We start from the raw sequence: 17,526 nt of genomic DNA on the forward strand, positions 1-17,526 counted from the left end.
CTGAGAGAGAAACCGCAAGCTGCTGCCCCATTTGTGCACTCATTGGTTGATTCTTGTATGCCCTGACCAGGGAGCGAGCCCGCAACCTTGTTGTATTGGGTCAACTTTTCAATCAACTGAGCTATCTGGCCAGGGAGGCTACTGACTGATGTTTCTCTCTCTCTCTCTCTCTCTCTCTCTCTCTCTCTCTCTCTCTGCTTCTCCCTTACTATCTCCCTTAAAAAGAACCAATAAAAAATATTTAAAATAAATAAAAAAATAGAAAATAAAGTCCGTTTCCAAGGAGCTGGCCATGTACTTGGAGCTAATACGCAGTAAGGCCGGGGCTACCGGATCTGCGTGGCTGGCTCATTCAGTCCCCATGGCTCTGGGAACTGTGCCAGGCTGGCGGGCTTTCCAGAAGAGGAAGCCGAGGCTCCCAGGGGGTCAGTGACTTGCTCCAGGACACACAGCCAGTGCGAATGGCAGGGGGACTCAGGAGGAAGAGTATATGGGGAGGAACTCAGGCGCAGCCACTCACACATCCATGCCGGAGAATCATCTATTTATGCATTCCCGAAGTACAGGAGCTCAGAAGGGGCATCACTTACCAGCCTTGCATACGTGGATAATCTCAAACCCAATATTTTCACCCTCTCTGTCACAGTCGGTCCAGATCACCAGGGCCTGGCACAGCCGAGTCTCTCGTTCCAGAGTTTTCTGAAGTTGGTAGGGAAAGAGCAGTGAGAGCACAGCCCGCGGCGGGACTACTTTGCACCTCCTCTCCACTAAACAGACCTGACTGAGCATTAACAACCTTCTTGGAATATGCACCATGGTGAGAAAAAGAAACCAGAGAAAGCTGTGCTTACAGCTCTGGGGTGAAGAAACGAGCACAGCCCTCCAGCTTAGAGTCACACTCACCAATGAGCTTCTGGAAGCCTGAGGTTAATGCAACTAAACCAGCAAGAAGAGACCTGAAACTCAGTTCTAACAGCACATGGGGCTCTGGTGGGTCTGGTTGTGTCATGTCCGGTTTAAAAAGAACGGACCCCTAATTGAGTTTCATCCCAAGGTTTCCCAGTCAGCGCTGAATTAGCTACAGGTGCTCTGGCTGCTTGAAAACTCACAATTTACTGTCAAAGGACCATTTACACACTTTGTAGTCTCTCCATTCTAACTAGAGATGGGTCAGGGCTAGAATTAGTAATTTAACAATACTTATTCTGAGAGTTTATTTCAACAACTATTATTCACAAAAAGGCTGACTCCAGTCCCTTGGCCACTTAGTTTCAATGGCCTCATTTTGGGAATACTTTTTTTAACCACGGCACTTAGTTTGGTGGGAAACTTTGCCTCTGAATTCAATGCATTCAAAATACAGAAACCACTCAGTTCAGTGATCTCGTGGTGGTTCAACGCCAGGGCCATGTCTTCCAAAAGATCCCACCTTGATGTCTACAAAGTTCTCTGGGCAGTACTTCTCAATTTCTGCTTCAAAGAGGACAAGGGGATTGCAGCTCTGCCTAGAAAAGAAATGGAAACACACGAAGCCCACCTCAGCACGTCGGGAAAACTCTGCCCTGTGCACCCGGGGAGGGACCCACAGAAAAGCCCCGCATGAAATGCCAGAGGGTCAAGAGCAAGACTCAGACCCTCTGCACATGTACTTTCCACTTCCCAGGAGCACTAGCAGGAGCTGCTAGGAAGACATTCTAGAAGCCTCCATGCATATCTGCTATCGGAGAAATGCAACCCAATGACTGCATGACAAAGCTCTGGCTATTTTGGGGAGCACACTGCAATGGCTCTTTAAACCTGCGGTGAATCAGTTAATCCAAGGTCATTTCTACAGCCTCACGCTTTGTTCCTCCCAGAACTCAGATTCTGGAATCCTCACACCAAAGTGGTGGTGCTAGGAGGTGATGCCTTTGGGGTGATTAGGTCATGAGGGTGGAGCCTCATGAGTGGGATCAGGATGCTTATCCAAGAGGCCACACAAACTCCCTAGACCAGCGGTTCTCAACCTTCCTAATGCCGCGACCCTTTAATACAGTTCCTCATGGTGTGGTAACCCCCAATCTCATTGTTACAAATTGAACATAATTAAAGCATAGTGATTAACCACAAAAACAATATGTAATTATATATGTGTTTTCCGATGGTCTTAGGTGACCCCTGTGAAAGGGTCATTTGACCCTCAAAGGGGTCGTGACCCACAGGTTGAGAACCACTGCCCTAGACCTTCCACCAGGTAAGGCGCGGTGAGAGGCCGGCGGTCGGCACCGGGACCATGCTGGCACTCTGACCTCCTCCTTCCAGCCTCCGTAACTGGGAGAAGTAAATTTGTTGTTTATAAACCAACCAGTCTGTGGTATTTTGCTATAATAGCGTGAACTGACTCAGTCATCTTATTATTATAGGTTACACAATAGGATCAATATGCCTCAAAATTCCTGTAATGTTCTACAACTCACTGTAATAATCGGAAAGTTCTGTCCCCCCCAAGAATTGTACTGACCATTTACGAAACTGCATCTGGAAATCATGAGCCAGCAAATGTCCAGAAACCGAGGTCATTATCATGGTAACATTCTAAATGGTAACAAAATTTGAGTCAGTCTTTTAGCAACTATATTTTGCTACATCATTCAAATAAAAGGGAGAAACTTCTATTAAGGAAATAAAAGTGGTTGGGGGGGGGAGAGAGATGAATAGGTGGTACAGAGGGTTTGCAGGGCAGTGAACGTAATAATGGACATATGCTTACTTACATTTGGCCAAACCCAAAGAAAGCACGACATGGCATGAACCCTAATGTAAACTACGGGCTCTGAGCGATTATAACGTGTCCAGGTAGGTGTGTCAGTTATAACAAATATTCCACTGTGTGGAGGGATCTTCTTTTGTTTTGTTTTTTTCTTTTCTTAATGAGGGATGTTCATAATGAGGAAGGCTGTGTGTGTGCATGGGGGTGGGGGGGGCAGAGGGTATGTGGTAACTCTATACCTTCCTCTCCCCTCAATTTTGCTGTGAATCTGAAATTGCTCTAAAAAATTAAAGTTTTAGCAGAAACCGGTTTGGCTCAGTGGATAGAGCGTCGGCCTGCGGACTGAAAAGTCCCAGGTTCGATTCCGGTCAAGGGCATGTACCTGGGTTGCGGGCACATCCCCGGTGGGGGATGTGCAGGAGGCGGCTGATCGATGTTTCTCTCTCATCGATGTTTCTGACTCTCTATCTCTCTCCCTTCCTCTCTGTAAAAAATTAATAAAAATATATATAAAAAAAAAATTAAAGTTTTAAAAAAATACACAAACAAAAAAACCCAGTTGATTGGGAAGAAACAAACATGAATAGCGCTCTTTGAAGCCAAAAGCCATAGTAATACAATGAAATCACCATTTTAATTCTAGTACCCTGATGCTTTTTGTAGCATTTAAAATTCCCCCCAACTGTTGCATATTAGCTTCTTGTTATAAAAACAGCTGAGATGGGACCACATTTTTTATTAAAAAGAGACTTCCTTACAAATTATAAAGTAGTCACCTGTAACCAGGGATCTTTAGGTCTTAACAATAGTTATTCTTAAAAGATGGCGACATATTCTACAATGGCCAGGCTGACTAACTCTTCTGGATTAAGTAATTCTAAAATACAAGCAATTTAGGGAGAACTTGTAGTAAACAGCTGCTCTTTTTAGCCACGATTAAAAATGGAGAGAATACACACCAAAGTGGCACCTGATCTGAAAGCACGCCTCCGTTGTACGATAGAAATACTGTACCACCCACCTGGCCACACAGATGATAATCAAATTCATAGATCTTGTTGAATTTAGAAAGTCCTTCCCTCTATAAAACAAAACAAACAAAATACATAAACCACATAAGAAGGATTCCTCAGCATAAAGATCAAGCAAAACCCTGCTAAGTGAGAACATTAAAAATGCAACAGCATTTCCTAGAGAGGCGAGGCTACCTTATTAAGACCATTTATTTAGTGGTCCCTTAAACACAGGTACAAGCATGGACCCGATAAGGACCATGGAGTTTGTATGCTGGAAGGCAACTTTGAGATCAGCTAATACAACATCTTTTTATAGATGAGAATGGACTTGTCTAAGGTCACAAGACAAATTAATGGCAGAGAAAGGATTAGGGCACAGCTCTCTTGATTCTCTCTTTCCTCTCCACACATTCCTACCACTTCCTGATGATAAAATTGTATCAATAAACCGTGAATGTGGGCAAATCATTCACCTTTCTGAACCTCAATTTATTGGTGAATGAAGTTACCGCTAAGGTCTCCCTGGCTCTGAAATCTATGACACTATGAGACCCACTCAGGACTGGGGTCAGTCTACACAGCACTTCAGCTGCACTCCTGGAGAAGCAAGAGTCTCTTTGAGGAGACCCCCATCTTCTTCCGAAGAGGCTAAAAGTACAACAGACCCCTGACAAGACAGGGTTGGGGCACTGATCCTGAACAAGACGGGGTTGGGCAGCAACCCCCTACTCAGTCAAAAAACCCTCGCGTAACTTTTTAAAATTCTCACCGGAGGTTATGTGTTTACTGATTTTGAGAGAGAGATAGGGAGGGTGGGAGGGAGAGAGAGGAACATTGAGGGGACAGAGAAACATCAATTAGCCTCCTGCTGCATGCACCCCGACTGGGAATTAAACCACAAATTTTTGGTGTACTGGATGATGCTCTAACCAACTGCGCCACCAGGGCCGCATATAACTTTTGACTCCCCCGAAACTTAACTACTAGTAGCATATTGTTGACCGGCTTAATAATGTAAACAGCATATATTTTGTATGAAATATGTATTGAATACTGTGTTCTTACAGTAAACTAGGGAAAAGAAAATGCTATTAAGAAAATTATAAGGCCGAAACCGGTTTGGCTCAGTGGATAGAGCATCGGCCTGCGGACTGAAAGGTCCCAGGTTCGATTCCGGTCAAGGGCATGTACCTGGGTTGCGGGCATATCCCCAGTAGGAGATGTGCAGGAGGCAGCTGATCGATGTTTCTCTCTCATCGATGTTTCTAACTCTCTATCTCTCTCCCTTCCTCTCTGTAAAAAAATCAATAAAATATATTTTAAAAAAAAGAAAATTATAAGGAAAATACATTTACAATACTGTACATATTTATTGAAAAAAATCCACGCAAACGTGAACCCATGCAGTTCAAACCCATGTTGTTCAAGGGTCAACTGTATTTGTGCATGTGAGTTTCACACCGACAATGCGCAGAAGACAAGAGACAGGCAAAATGGGAACTGAGGAAATTTCCGTTCAAGGGCCAAGAAAAATCGCTGTGGACAAGATTCTCCCTCAGCCTCACAAATACAATTTTTCTGGGTGGAACACTGAATGAGGTTCTTTGAGGTATAATGGCAAATTTATTTTTATTTTTCTAAAGATTTTTTCAAATTGATTTTTAGGGAGAGGGAGAGAGAGAGAGAGAGACATCGATAAAAGAAAAACATTGATTAGCTGCCTCCTGCACGCCCTCTACCAGGGATTGAGCCTGAAACCTGGGCATGCGCCCTGATCAGGAATAGAACTGTCAAGCTTTTGGTGCACAGGACAAGACCCAGCCAACTAAGCCACACTGGCCAGGGCCATAATAACAACTTTAAAGAGGGATTTATCTGATACTTGAGTTCAATGCTAAAATAATAATAATAATAATAATAATAATAATAATAATTCAGTACTCTAATGTTGCCAAGGAAAGAGACGCCCTTTATAAATTCCAATTACTAGTTAAGCCTTTTCAGTACAGTAGCCCCCCTTATTCTCAGGGAATACATTCCAAGACCCCCAATAGGTCCCTGAGTCCTCAGTACCACTGAACCCTACATATACTGGTTTGTTGGTTTTTATCACACACATAGCTTTTTACTTACAGGAAGCATTTTATGGATCCCTTTGGCATATCTGAATTGCCAGCTGTTGTGCTTTGGGGCATCATTAAGCAAAATAAGGGCTCCCTGAACACATGCACTGTGATACCACCACATCCAGCTGTAACTGAGACGTCTGCTGAGCGAGTGGTGGGTGGGCAGGTAGCGTACACAGCGTGGGCACTGAAAGGATTCCCACGCGGGACACAATGGAACAGCACAAGATTTCATCATACTATTCAGAATGGTGCACAAGTTAAAACTTACCATTTGTTTATTCCTTAACTTTCCATTTAATATTTTCAGAGTGTGGTTGACCATGTAACAAATCATGAAAAGTGAAACCTTGGATAAGAGGAGACTACGGAAATACGGAATAAAAACTGCTTAATCAATGGTTTCTATTTCCTTCCCCCCTAATTCTTTTTAAGGAAGCAATGAACTCTTCTCAAACAAAATCTTATATGGACCCTGACACACAACCAGGCTGAGGCACCGGCTGAATCCTGCTTCTCAACCTTTCCCCCGCCCAGCGGCCGCAGTGGCGCCGAGGTGCACACCCACGGCCCTCTGGTCTCTCTGGAACAGCGTCTGTAGCCACTGTCCCGATGCTCTCCAGCCAGAGAGGTACCTAACAGCATGTGGGGCCCCAGGCTCAGGGCTTTCCGAGGAAGCCTTCCTTACCCATGGGTAGCCTTGAGGATGTAAAATGTTTTCCTGATATTTCAAACTTTCCTCCCTGTAATTCCGAGGATAGTACACAACTGTGTGATTCTACCTCTTGGGTGAAGTTCTCAGATGCTTTAGGCTGCTCCCAAATTACAGTGGCGTTTTGGAGACTAAAGAAAGGAACCCTAGTTGACAGACCAAGAATGTAGCTTCTGTGATGTCTTTTCAGTGCTCCCCACCCTACTGAAGAAGAGCCCATCACACCTTCTCTGAGCATGCTGACCACACTGCTGCCACCGAATCTGCAGCAGGATCCTTTTAAGATTCCTCCTTCTGCCCTGGCCAGTGTAGCTCAGTCATCCTGTGCGCTGAGAGGGGGCCAGTTCGATTATGGGTCAGGGCACATGCCCTGGTTGCGGGCTGGATCCCCAGTACAGGGCATGCAGGAGGCCATTGATGCCTCTCTCTCTCAAATCAATAAAAACGTATTTTTAAATTTTTATTTTAAAAAAATTTCTTCTGAATATAAAAATAAAACTATGAAAACTATAGAAAAGTCCTCAAGGACCTATAAGTTACTAGCAGTGATTGCTGTGGGTGGTGAGGACAGTGTACTTGATATACATACGTAGTCCCTGAACTGTTTGCAATTACAACTGTTTAAGTACTACTGTTAACAAAAGAAAAAGATTCTATCTTGTTAATATTTTGTTGAATTTCTTTTAAGTACATATACATATTTTTTTAAACATAGGTTTAAAAGTCTTTTCCATTAACAGATATCTAATCCTATATAATAAAAGGGTAATATGCAAATTGACCCTAACAGGAGAACGACTAGGAATGACTGGTCACTATGACACACACTGACCACCAGGGGACAAACGCTCAATGCAGGAGCTGCCGCCCCCTGGCGGTCAGTGCGCTCCCACAGAGGGAGCTCCGCTCAGCCACAAGCCAGGCTGATGGCTGCCAGCACAGCGATGGTGGTGGGAGCCTCTCCCGCCTCCTCAACAGCGCTAAAGATGTCTGACTGCAGCTTAGGCCTGCTCCCCGCTGGCAAGTGGACATCCCTGAGGGCTCTCAGGCTGCCAGAGGGATGTCTGACTGCCAGCTTAGGCCCGATCCCCCCCCCCCCCCGGGTAGCGAGCCTAAGCCAGCAGATGGTCATCCCCTGAGGGGTCCCAGACTGCGAGAGGGCACAGGCTGGGCTGAGGGAACCCCCCCGAGTGCACAAATTTTTGTGCACCGGGCCTCTAGTCCTATATAATAAAAGGCTAATATGCAAATCAACTGAATGGCGGAACGACCAGTCGCTATGATGCACACTGACCACTAGGGGGCAGATACTCAACACAGGAGCTTCCCCCTGGTGGTCAGTATGCCCCAGCAGTGGTGGCAGGAGCCTCTCCTGCCTCCACGACAGCGCTAAGGATATCCGACTGCCGGCTTAGGCCCACTCCCCAGGGGAACAGGCCTAAGCTGTCAGTCAGACATCCCCCGATGGCTCCTGGACTGTGAGATGGCACAGGCCGGGCTGAGGGACCTCCCGAGGGTGCATGAATTTTGTGCACCAGGCCTCTAGTTATATATTTAAAAGGCTAAGTAACTGTCCAAACATCACCTATGACGCACACTGACCACCAGGGGGCAGACGCTCAACGCAGGAGCTGCTGAGCTGCAGTGACTTGGCAGTGGAGGTTCTCGGGTGATGCATCCCGGAACCAGAGAGGAAGGAGCCAGGGTGTGTCACCTGAGAATCGCCCTCTTACAATCCAGGACCTCTCAGGGGATATCAGAGAGGCGGTTTTGGCCCAATCTCCACAGGCCAGGCTGAGGGACCCCCATCTGCTGGAGAGACCCTGCTCACTCCACAGATGCTCTTCAAGTCCTGGCGCCGCCCCAGGTGCAGCCAGCTGGGGAGGGACCAGCCAGCCGGGGAGGGACCGTGGGAGGTTGGCCTCAGGGCGTGTCCAGCCTGTCTTGCCCAGTCCCACCCCGTCAGCCACCTTCTAATTAGTTTCCTTTCAATGCACACGAATCCATGCACCGGGGCATTAGTGTATTATAAGGACATATAATTTACTTAATCATTCTATTTCCATTACTTGTTCTTATTATTTCAATTCCTTGCTATCATAAAACTGCAATGGCTACCATTTGATTTTGATTTGTATGCGCATGTGTTAGCATCGCCATCAGAATTTAAGTCTCTTAAAAAGTAGAGATTATGGCATTTGATACCATGTAATTTACATGTGATTTTCATGTAGCAGGCTCTGTCTGAGGGATGAATAAACAAATAGGACCTGTCACTATTCTTAGGGAGAGATGGACAAAGAGCTCGATAACTTGACCCATGATGACTGCCATCATCAAGAGAGATGAAAATGCATCTGGAAAGAGAGAAGGAAATGGATAGAGGGGACACTTAGGAAAGACTTCACAAAAGAGATTACGCTTAGGTTGCCTTTTATTTTTCTTTGAAAAGATGGAGAATTCATCAGGAGAAAAGGAAATTATCATTCCAGGAAAAGGACCAAGATTTGTAAAATATTGACCTTTTAACTTTTAATTTTTTTTCATTATTGATTTTTTTCCAGAGAGGAAAGGAGAGGTTAGAAACACTGATCAGCTGCCTCCTGCATGCTCCCTACTGGGGATTGAGCCTGCAACCAAGATACACGCACTTGACCAGAATCGAACCCAGTACCCTTCAGTCCGTGGCCCAATGCTCTATCCACTGAGCCAAACAGTTAGAGCTAGACCTTTTAACTTTTAAACTGTTTCCATCATTCCCCTCTTTTCCTATTCAAACTGTTTCCAGGGTTCTAGAGTTCAGGCCTCCGATCTCTCACATGGGGAACTCCAATTTGTCTCCTTGACTCCAGGTTTTCACTCTGGAAATCCTCTGCTGCCAGAGTGATTTTTTAAAACACAAATATGACCTCAGTACTCCCCAACTTAAAACCTACATTGCTCATATCAACTGGTGCAGAAAAAGCATTTGATAAATATTCAACTTCCTTCAGAATAAAACCTCACAGCTAACATCATCGTACTCAATGGCAGAAAGCTTTTCCTCTAAGATGAGGAACAAGACAAGAATGTCACCATTGCTATCTGAGATTACTAGATTTTAGCCAGAGCAATTAGGCAAGAAAAAGAAAAACATTCAAATTGGAAAGGAAGAAGTAGAATTAGCCCAGCCAGTGTTGCTCAGTGGTTAAGCATCAACCTATCATGAACCAGGAGGTCACTGTTCGATTCCTGGTCGGGGCACATGCCTGGGTTGTGGGTTCAATCCCCAGTGTGGGGCGTGCAGAAGACAGCCAATCCATGATTCTCTGTCATCATTGATGTTTCTCTCTCCCTCCCTCTCCTACAACCTGAGCCAAACGAGCTAGGGCAATAAAAAAATAAATTTAAAAAAAAGAAAGAAAAAAAAATATTCTTTAAAAGAAGCAGCCCTAGCTGGTTTGGCTCAGTGGATAGAGCATCAGCCTGCAGACTGAAGGGTCCCAGGTTTGATTCCAGTCAAGGGCACATGCCCAGGTTGCGGGCTCAATCCCCAGTAGGGGGCATGCAGGAGGCAGCCAATCAATGATTCTTTCTCAACATTAACTAAAGGCCCAGTGCACGAAATTCATGCATGGGTGCAGTCCCTAGGCTGGCTGGTGATTGAAGCGCGAGCATCTGGCGTGGAAGGGTAGGTCCCAGCTGACCTCTGGGCCCGGGGCAGCACCTGGGCCCCCACGTGCCCCTCTCCACCTGAGTCACGGTGCCCAAGTCCCCACGTGGAGATGCGGTGAGCGCAGCTGGACACTGAAGACCAGGGTGCAGCATGGGCCTCTGGGCCACCCAGCGGTGCCGCACGAAAGCCAGGCGGGCAGCATACTCTCCTGGCTGGCCTCCCAGACCGGCTCCTGCGTGAACCCATGGGGAGCCTGGCCAACCCCTGCGGTCTCCTGCAGCTGTGGCTGGGCTCACCCGGAAGAGGCCTTGCAGATGCAGGGCAGGCTCCACACAGGCGCCCGGCACCCGAGTGTGCGGGCTTCCCTGGCGTGCGAGCCCTGGTGTCCCAGGGGAGTGAGAGCAAGATCTGCAGACACCTCGCACCTCCATCCCCGTTACCCCCGCCCCCAGGTAGCCATATTCCGCGCTGCCCCCTGGTGGTCAGCACCAGAGTGGTAGAATTCCCGGTCTCCGGGTCAAATGAACGCCAGAGGGGACAATTTGCACATCAGGCTTTTATTATATAGGATGTTTCTATTGCTCTCCTTCTCCCTTCCTCTCTGAAATCAATAAAAATACTAGTATTTTTTTTAAAAGAAGCAGAATTATCTATATTCACAGACAACATGATCTTACAGACAAAAATGCTAAAGAAGCCACAAAAAAAATTGGTACTGATAAGTTCAGCAAAGTGGCAGGATACAATACACACACACACACACACACACAAAACCTAGTAGCAATGAAAAATCTGAAAAGGAAATCAAGAAAACAATTCTATTCATAACAGTATCCAAAAGCCAATGAAACCTATAACACATTGCTGAGAGAACTTAAAGACCTAAATAAATAGAAAAAGTACCTGTGTACATAGATTGAAGACTATATTAGGATGGTAATAATTCCCAAGGTGATCTACAAATTCAATGCAATCCTTACAAATATCCCAATAATTGTGTTTTGTTTTGTTTTAGAAACTCCTAATTTTTTATTTTTCTTTATTGCTTTTTATAGAGAGGAAGGGAGAGGGAGAGAAACATCGACTGGCTGCCTCCTCTACGTCCCCTACTGGAGATTGAGCCCACAACCTGGGCATGTGCCCTGATAGGGAATGGAACCAGCAACCTTTTGGTGCATGGGATGATGCCCAACCAACTGAGCCACACTGCCAGGGCCCAATAATCTGTTTTTGCAGAAATGGTAAAGCTAATCCTAAAATTCACATAGAATTGCATGGGGCGCCGAATAGCCAAAACACTGTTTTTGAAAAAGAGAAGAACAAAGTTGTAGGACACACACTGCCCAATGTCAAAATTTACTACCAAGCTACAGTAATCAAAGCAGTGTGGTACTGGCATACAGAACAACGGAATAGAACTGCAAGTCCAGAAATAAACCCAAACATCTACAGTCAACTGATTTTTGACAAGGGTGCCAGGACCATCCAAGAGAAAAGGACAGTCTTTTTGCCATTTGGTGCTGGCAAAAACTGGTTATCCACGTGCATAAGAATAAAGTTGGATTCTTACTTTACCCTATATAGAAACATTAAATATAAGAGCTAAAACTCTTAGAAATAAACACAGGAGCAAATCTTCATGACCTTGGATTTGACAATGAGTTCTTAGATATGACACTAAAAGCATAAACCACAAAAGAAGAAAAACAGAAACTGGAGCTCAAAAAAAATTAGAATCTTTTGTGCACCAAAGAACACTATCAAGAAAGTGAAAAGACAACCCGCTGAATGGAATGAAATATGTGCAAATCATACATCTAACAAGGATCTACTATCCTAAACATAAAGAACTATTACAACTCAATAAAAGACAAACATCTCAATTAAAAAACGGACAAAACAAACATTTCTACAAACAAGATACACACAACAGTGGCCAATAAGCACACAAAAAGAGCTCAGTGTCATTAATCACTTGGGAAGGGCAAATCAAAACCATGATATTGGCCCTGGCTGGGTGGCTCAGTTGGTTGGAGCACTGTCCCATACATCACAAAGGTTTTGGGTTTGAGTCCAGGTCAGGGTGCATATGAGAGGCAACCATTGATGTTTATCTCTCTTTAAAAACCAATAAAACATATCCTTGGGTGAAGATCAAAAAAACAAACAAAAACCCACAATATAATGGGCAAAAAATGTTGGTGAGGATGTGGAGAAATTGAACATTGCTGGTGAGAATGTAAAATGTTTCAGCCAATGTGAAAAATAGTTTGGCAGTTTCTCAAAAAGTTAAATACAGAGTTAACTTATGACCCACCAATTCCAGTCCAAAGGAATTTACTGCAAAGAACCAAAAACAGGTATTCAAATAAAAGCGTGTACATGAACGTTTATAGCAGCTCTAATTCACAATAGCCAAAGGTGGAACCAATTCAAATGTCCATCAACCAGTGATTGAATAACAAAATGTGATCTATCTATACAATAGAATATTATTCAGTCATAGAAAGGAACAAAGTACTAATACATGCTACAACATGGATGATTTCAAGAACATTGTGCTAAGTAAATGAAGCCTGACACAAAAGGCCTCATATTATGATTCTTTTTTATATAAAATATCCAGATAAGCAAATACTTGGGGACAGAAAGCAAATTAGCAGTGCCAGTGGCTGGGAGAAGTAGAGAATAGTAAGTGACTGCTTAATGGCGGTGGGGTTTCCTTTTGGTGATAAAAAAAAAATCTGGAACTAGGGACTACATCAAAATAAAAAGCTTCTGCACAGCAAAAGAAACCATCAACAAAACAACAAGAAAGCCCACTGCGTGGGAGAACATATTTGCCAATGTTTTCACCGATAAGGGTTTAATCTCCATCATTTATAGGGAACTCATACAACTTAACAAAAGGAAGATAAACAATCCAATCAAAAAATGGGCAAAGGACCTAAATAGACACTTTTCAAAAGTGGACAGACAGAAGGCCAAGAGACATATGAAAACATGCTCAAAGTCACTAATCATCCGAGAGATGCAAATCAAAACAACAATGAGGTATCATCTCACACCTGTCAGAATGGCTATCATCAACAAATCATCAAACGACAAGTGCTGGAGAAGATGCGGAGAAAAGGGAACACTCGTACACTGCTGGTGGGAATGCAGACTAGTGCAGCCATTATGGAAGACAGTATGGAGTTTCCTCAAAAAGTTAAAAATGGACCTCCCATTTGACCCAGTGATCCCACTTCTAGGAATATATCCCAAGAAACCAGAAACACCAATCAGAAAGGATATATGCATCCCTATGTTCATAGCAGCACAATTTACCATTGTGAAGATCTGGAAACAGCCTAAGTGCCCACCAGCAGATGAATGGATTAGAAAACTGTGGTACATCTACACAATGAAATACTACGCTGCTATAAAAAGAAGGAATTACAATTTGCAACAGCATGGATGGAACTGGAGAGCATTATGCAAAGTGAAATAAGCCAGTCAATGAAAGAAAAATACCACATGATCTCACTCATTTATGGATAATAAAGACCATTATAAACTGATGAGCAAAAATAGATACAGAGGCAGAGCAGCATCGAACAGACTGTCAAACTACAGCAGGAAGGCCGGGGAGGGTTGGGGGTAATAGATTAACCGAAGGACTTGTATGCATGCATATAAGCATAACCAATGGACACAAGACACTGGGGGGTAGGAGAAGTCGGGGGAATGTCAAGGGAGAAAAAAAAAGGAGACATATGTAATACTCTTTGTAATACTTTAAGCAATAAAACAAAATTTAAAAAAAATCTGGAACTAGATAGAGGTGATGGTTGCGCAATATTGTGAATAAACTAAATGCTACTGAATTGTATACTTCAAAGTAGTTAAATGGTAAATGTTGTATGTACTTTAACACTTGTGCATAAAATACATGGCAGTCTAATACACTCATGATCTTCCTTCAGCTAATCTCTCTTGCTTAACTCACTGGTCCCTCCTCCAATTCCTAACTCCTCAGTTTTTGAATACGCTAAGCTGTTTCAAGCAATTGGTTGTTCTTTATAGATACTGTTTCCACTGCCTGGTAATCTTTCAAGCCTCAGCTCAAACATTTATCCAACAAACATTTACTGAAACGCTCCTGAATTCAAGGCACCGTATTAGATTCTAGGAATACAGCAATGAACAAAACAGAGATAGTCCCTTTCTTATGGAGCTTAGAGTCCAAGGAGCGAAGGTGAGGACATCAAGTAAATACTTGCAACTGCATTATTTAACTGTAATGGCAGGTGCCTTCCAAATAGAGAGGGCACCATGACAGCATATCACAAAGTGTCCCTCACCTAGTTGCAGGGTGAGAAACTTAAGGAAAAGGTTCTTGAAGAAGAGAGATTTAAACAGAGCCCTGAAGAATATAGAAGTAAGTTAGTTAGGTGTAGATGGGCCATTTTCAAGAGGCCCAGGCCTCCATAAGTTGACAAATACTGGGGCGGGTCACCAGGACTCTTGGCACTGAACAGATGAAGCTCTCAGCTAGCACCCGTACAACGTGGCTCCGACGCTCACTAGCCACACACTAGAAAAGAGGTCCAAGGAACTGGGACTTGAAAGAAAAAGAGCGGGGACTTCTAGCCCACGCTCTCAGAATGTTCTCCAGAATGCCTTTCAGGATCCACTTTTGTTATCTGGGAGATTTTCCTGAATAGTTCTTAAGACCTTCCTGTCAACTCCCTTTGAAAACCCTTTCTCACTTTCCCCTTCCTTTGTGCCCCCGGTGTGTCTAGAAACATCTTATCCCTTACTTGCCTCTCTCAGAATCAGTTTGTACGATAGTGTGAACCCTGAGAAAGAAGATACCTACTAAGAAGGACTCCTGGTGGCTAACTGGGCTCAAATTTAAAAAACAAACAGCCCTGGCCGGTGCGGCTCAGTTGGTTGAGCATGGTCCCACGCACCAAAAGGTCATTGGTTGCATTCCGGACAGGGCACATGCAGGCTCCACCCCCAGTAGGGGGCGTGTATGAGGCAGCCAATGGATGTTCCTCTCTCTCTAATCTAATTAAACAAAACAAACAAACAAAGCTCAGCAGCCATTTCGACACAGGGGCCTCTCACGCAATTTGCACTTCACAGAGAAGCCTGCACTGAACTGCCTGCCCGCACTGTTACGCACTGTTACGTCACCTGAGACAGTCCTACTAAGGAGTTCCTGGAACAATATTTCAACCAATGGGAATGAGGCTTTCCCCATCCAATCGGAGCAGTGCTGCCATATCCTCATCCGCTTCTTCACGAACCAATCAGAGAAGCTCCATTCTGACCAATCACAGTGTCTTTTGGACCAATCAACCTGAGAGTTGGCGCGACATTTGCATGAGGAAGGACTAGAGGGGACCAGAGGTGGGACTTCTGGCAACATAAACCAGCGGCCTCTGCTGGGAGCACTTCCCCTTCCCACCTAAGGCCGTTCTCCCAGCTGGAGCTGAAACTGCAACACGGATGTGACCTCTCTGATGCTTTGCCCTGAATAGTTTCCTTCTTCACTGTGACCCCAAATTGGGGATTCCTGTGCTGAATTGGCACTAAGGACCATGGGCGAGGGCTGCCATCTGCCTCTAATCCCAAACCTTACCCAATGTTGCCCTGTCAGTATACACTCGGGCTGTACAGTCAGCGGGGCTGCAGAAGGCAGAGGGAACGGCAGAAAACAGGACGGCTAGGCCACCAGCGACGATCGGGCAGGGCGTGACTGCCAAGCTAAAGGAGTTTGGTCAGTGCTTCCCAACTTAACAGAGTTTTAGAATCCGGAGGAAAAGACGTTGAAATACAGGTTACCCCAGCCTCACGCCAGGTCCGCCGAACAGCCACTGCCCCAGGTGGTTCTGAGGATCAGACAAGTTTGGCAACCACTGCTGTTGGCAAGGAAGATGCAAGGTTTCAAAGCAGAAGAGTGAAACCTCTGAACTACATTTTATATGCCCATCAGTCCTAAGAGAAGACAGGAGGCCACGGCAATGGTCTGGGGGAGACAGTGAAGACCCACAGATGGGAGAGAAGTCGCCTTCATCTCTATCCCCCGTGCCCACCAGGCTGTCCCGCTTCGCGGGCCTCACCAAGTACGGCTGATGGGAAATGCGACCCCTTACCCGCCTCATGCGACCCTTGGACAGCAGGTCGGCGATCCCCTTGGCCGCGTCGTTCTTCTCGGCCACGCAGAGGACTTTCCGGACGCCTCGGAAGGCCACCTCCATGGCGGAGGTGGGAAAGGTCCGGCCTCCGGGCCGATGCAGACACCGGAGCGCGCAGCGGGAGACGGGGAAGATCATCCCGGGCGCCCGCGCATGCTGTGGAACACAGAGGTGAGGGTCACCTCACCCCGCGCCCACCCTAAGGGAACCAGAGCCTACGAGAGCCCCCAGCGTGCGGCCGCAGCCCGGTCTCCTCCCACAAGCCCACCCGGCTTGGGGGCTGCGGCCGCTTAGCCTTCTCCTCTCCGCCCGCCGCGTCCGCTTCCGCCCGCCTTCTCCAGCCACTTCCGCCAGGGGCGAGTTCCTAGCACCGCGAACTACAACTCCCACACTGCCCCGCGCTCCCGGATCCCGGTCCCAACACGTTTCCGCTCCCCCGCTTCATTTCCTTTTTTTCCTGGCAGTGTTAGTTAATCGATTGGTCCTTGCTCCACAGTCCCCCCGCCTCCCCCGAGCCTCTCGGTCACAATCTTTTTCGCTCTTGCTCGGAAGTCTACGCGAACGTTTCCGGGTCACGCGGCGCCAATACCGCGAGTCATGTGACACCAAGATGGCGGCGCCGCTGTAGCTGTCTTTGGGTTGTGGCGTCCAAGGAGCGGGGACCGTTTCTGCCCTCGGGTCGTGGGGGCGGCAACGCTTGGCTGGTCCCTGCGGCGGCCTGTAGCCCCACGTTAGGTACCAGGTCAGGCCCGGGGCTGTTGCTACCACCGGTGGGTTCGGGGAAGTCCCGGTGACCTCGCTGCAGGTGCTCTGCGCCGGCCGCGCTTGGCAGAGGAGGGGGCAGCCGGCCTCCCTGTCTTCTGGACTTGCGGAGTTCATGAGGCCTGGAGGGGATACACCTCTGAGAGGCTGCGGGAGTTTGAGTTCTCGGGTGTGTGAGAGGCAGGCAAGTACCCCTAAGGGCGCAACGAAGTCGACAAAGACTGCTTCCTCTTGCGGAGGCCTGGCTTCCCGGCGTTGATTGCCCCAGCCTTCTTTCTCACTTCCTCTCAATGTTCTCTCTGCACATCTGGAAAT

The 17,526-nt window shown here is 46.2% G+C and overlaps 1 protein-coding gene across 2 annotated transcripts in view; it reads right to left on the reverse strand.

Moving 5' to 3' along the window:
• Window positions 1-16,798, reverse strand: part of TOP3A (DNA topoisomerase III alpha) — a 39,456-nt gene extending 22,658 nt beyond the window's left edge. The window contains exons 1-5 of one of the 2 annotated variants that reach the window (XM_081108752.1): window positions 16,408-16,798; window positions 3,771-3,830; window positions 2,501-2,574; window positions 1,430-1,505; window positions 591-699 (exon numbers count right to left, since the gene is read on the reverse strand). In XM_081108752.1, coding sequence (XP_080964878.1) covers window positions 591-699; window positions 1,430-1,505; window positions 2,501-2,574; window positions 3,771-3,830; window positions 16,408-16,587 — 499 coding nt within the window. In that variant the 5' untranslated portion in view covers window positions 16,588-16,798. The remainder of the gene's footprint in view (window positions 1-590; window positions 700-1,429; window positions 1,506-2,500; window positions 2,575-3,770; window positions 3,831-16,407) is intronic. The other variant, XM_081108753.1, reaches the window with a different exon arrangement.
• Window positions 16,799-17,526: the final 728 nt, after the last annotated feature.

This window comes from Myotis nattereri, assembly GCF_964212035.1.
Source record: "Myotis nattereri genome assembly, chromosome: 16".
Taxonomy (NCBI): domain Eukaryota; kingdom Metazoa; phylum Chordata; class Mammalia; order Chiroptera; family Vespertilionidae; genus Myotis; species Myotis nattereri.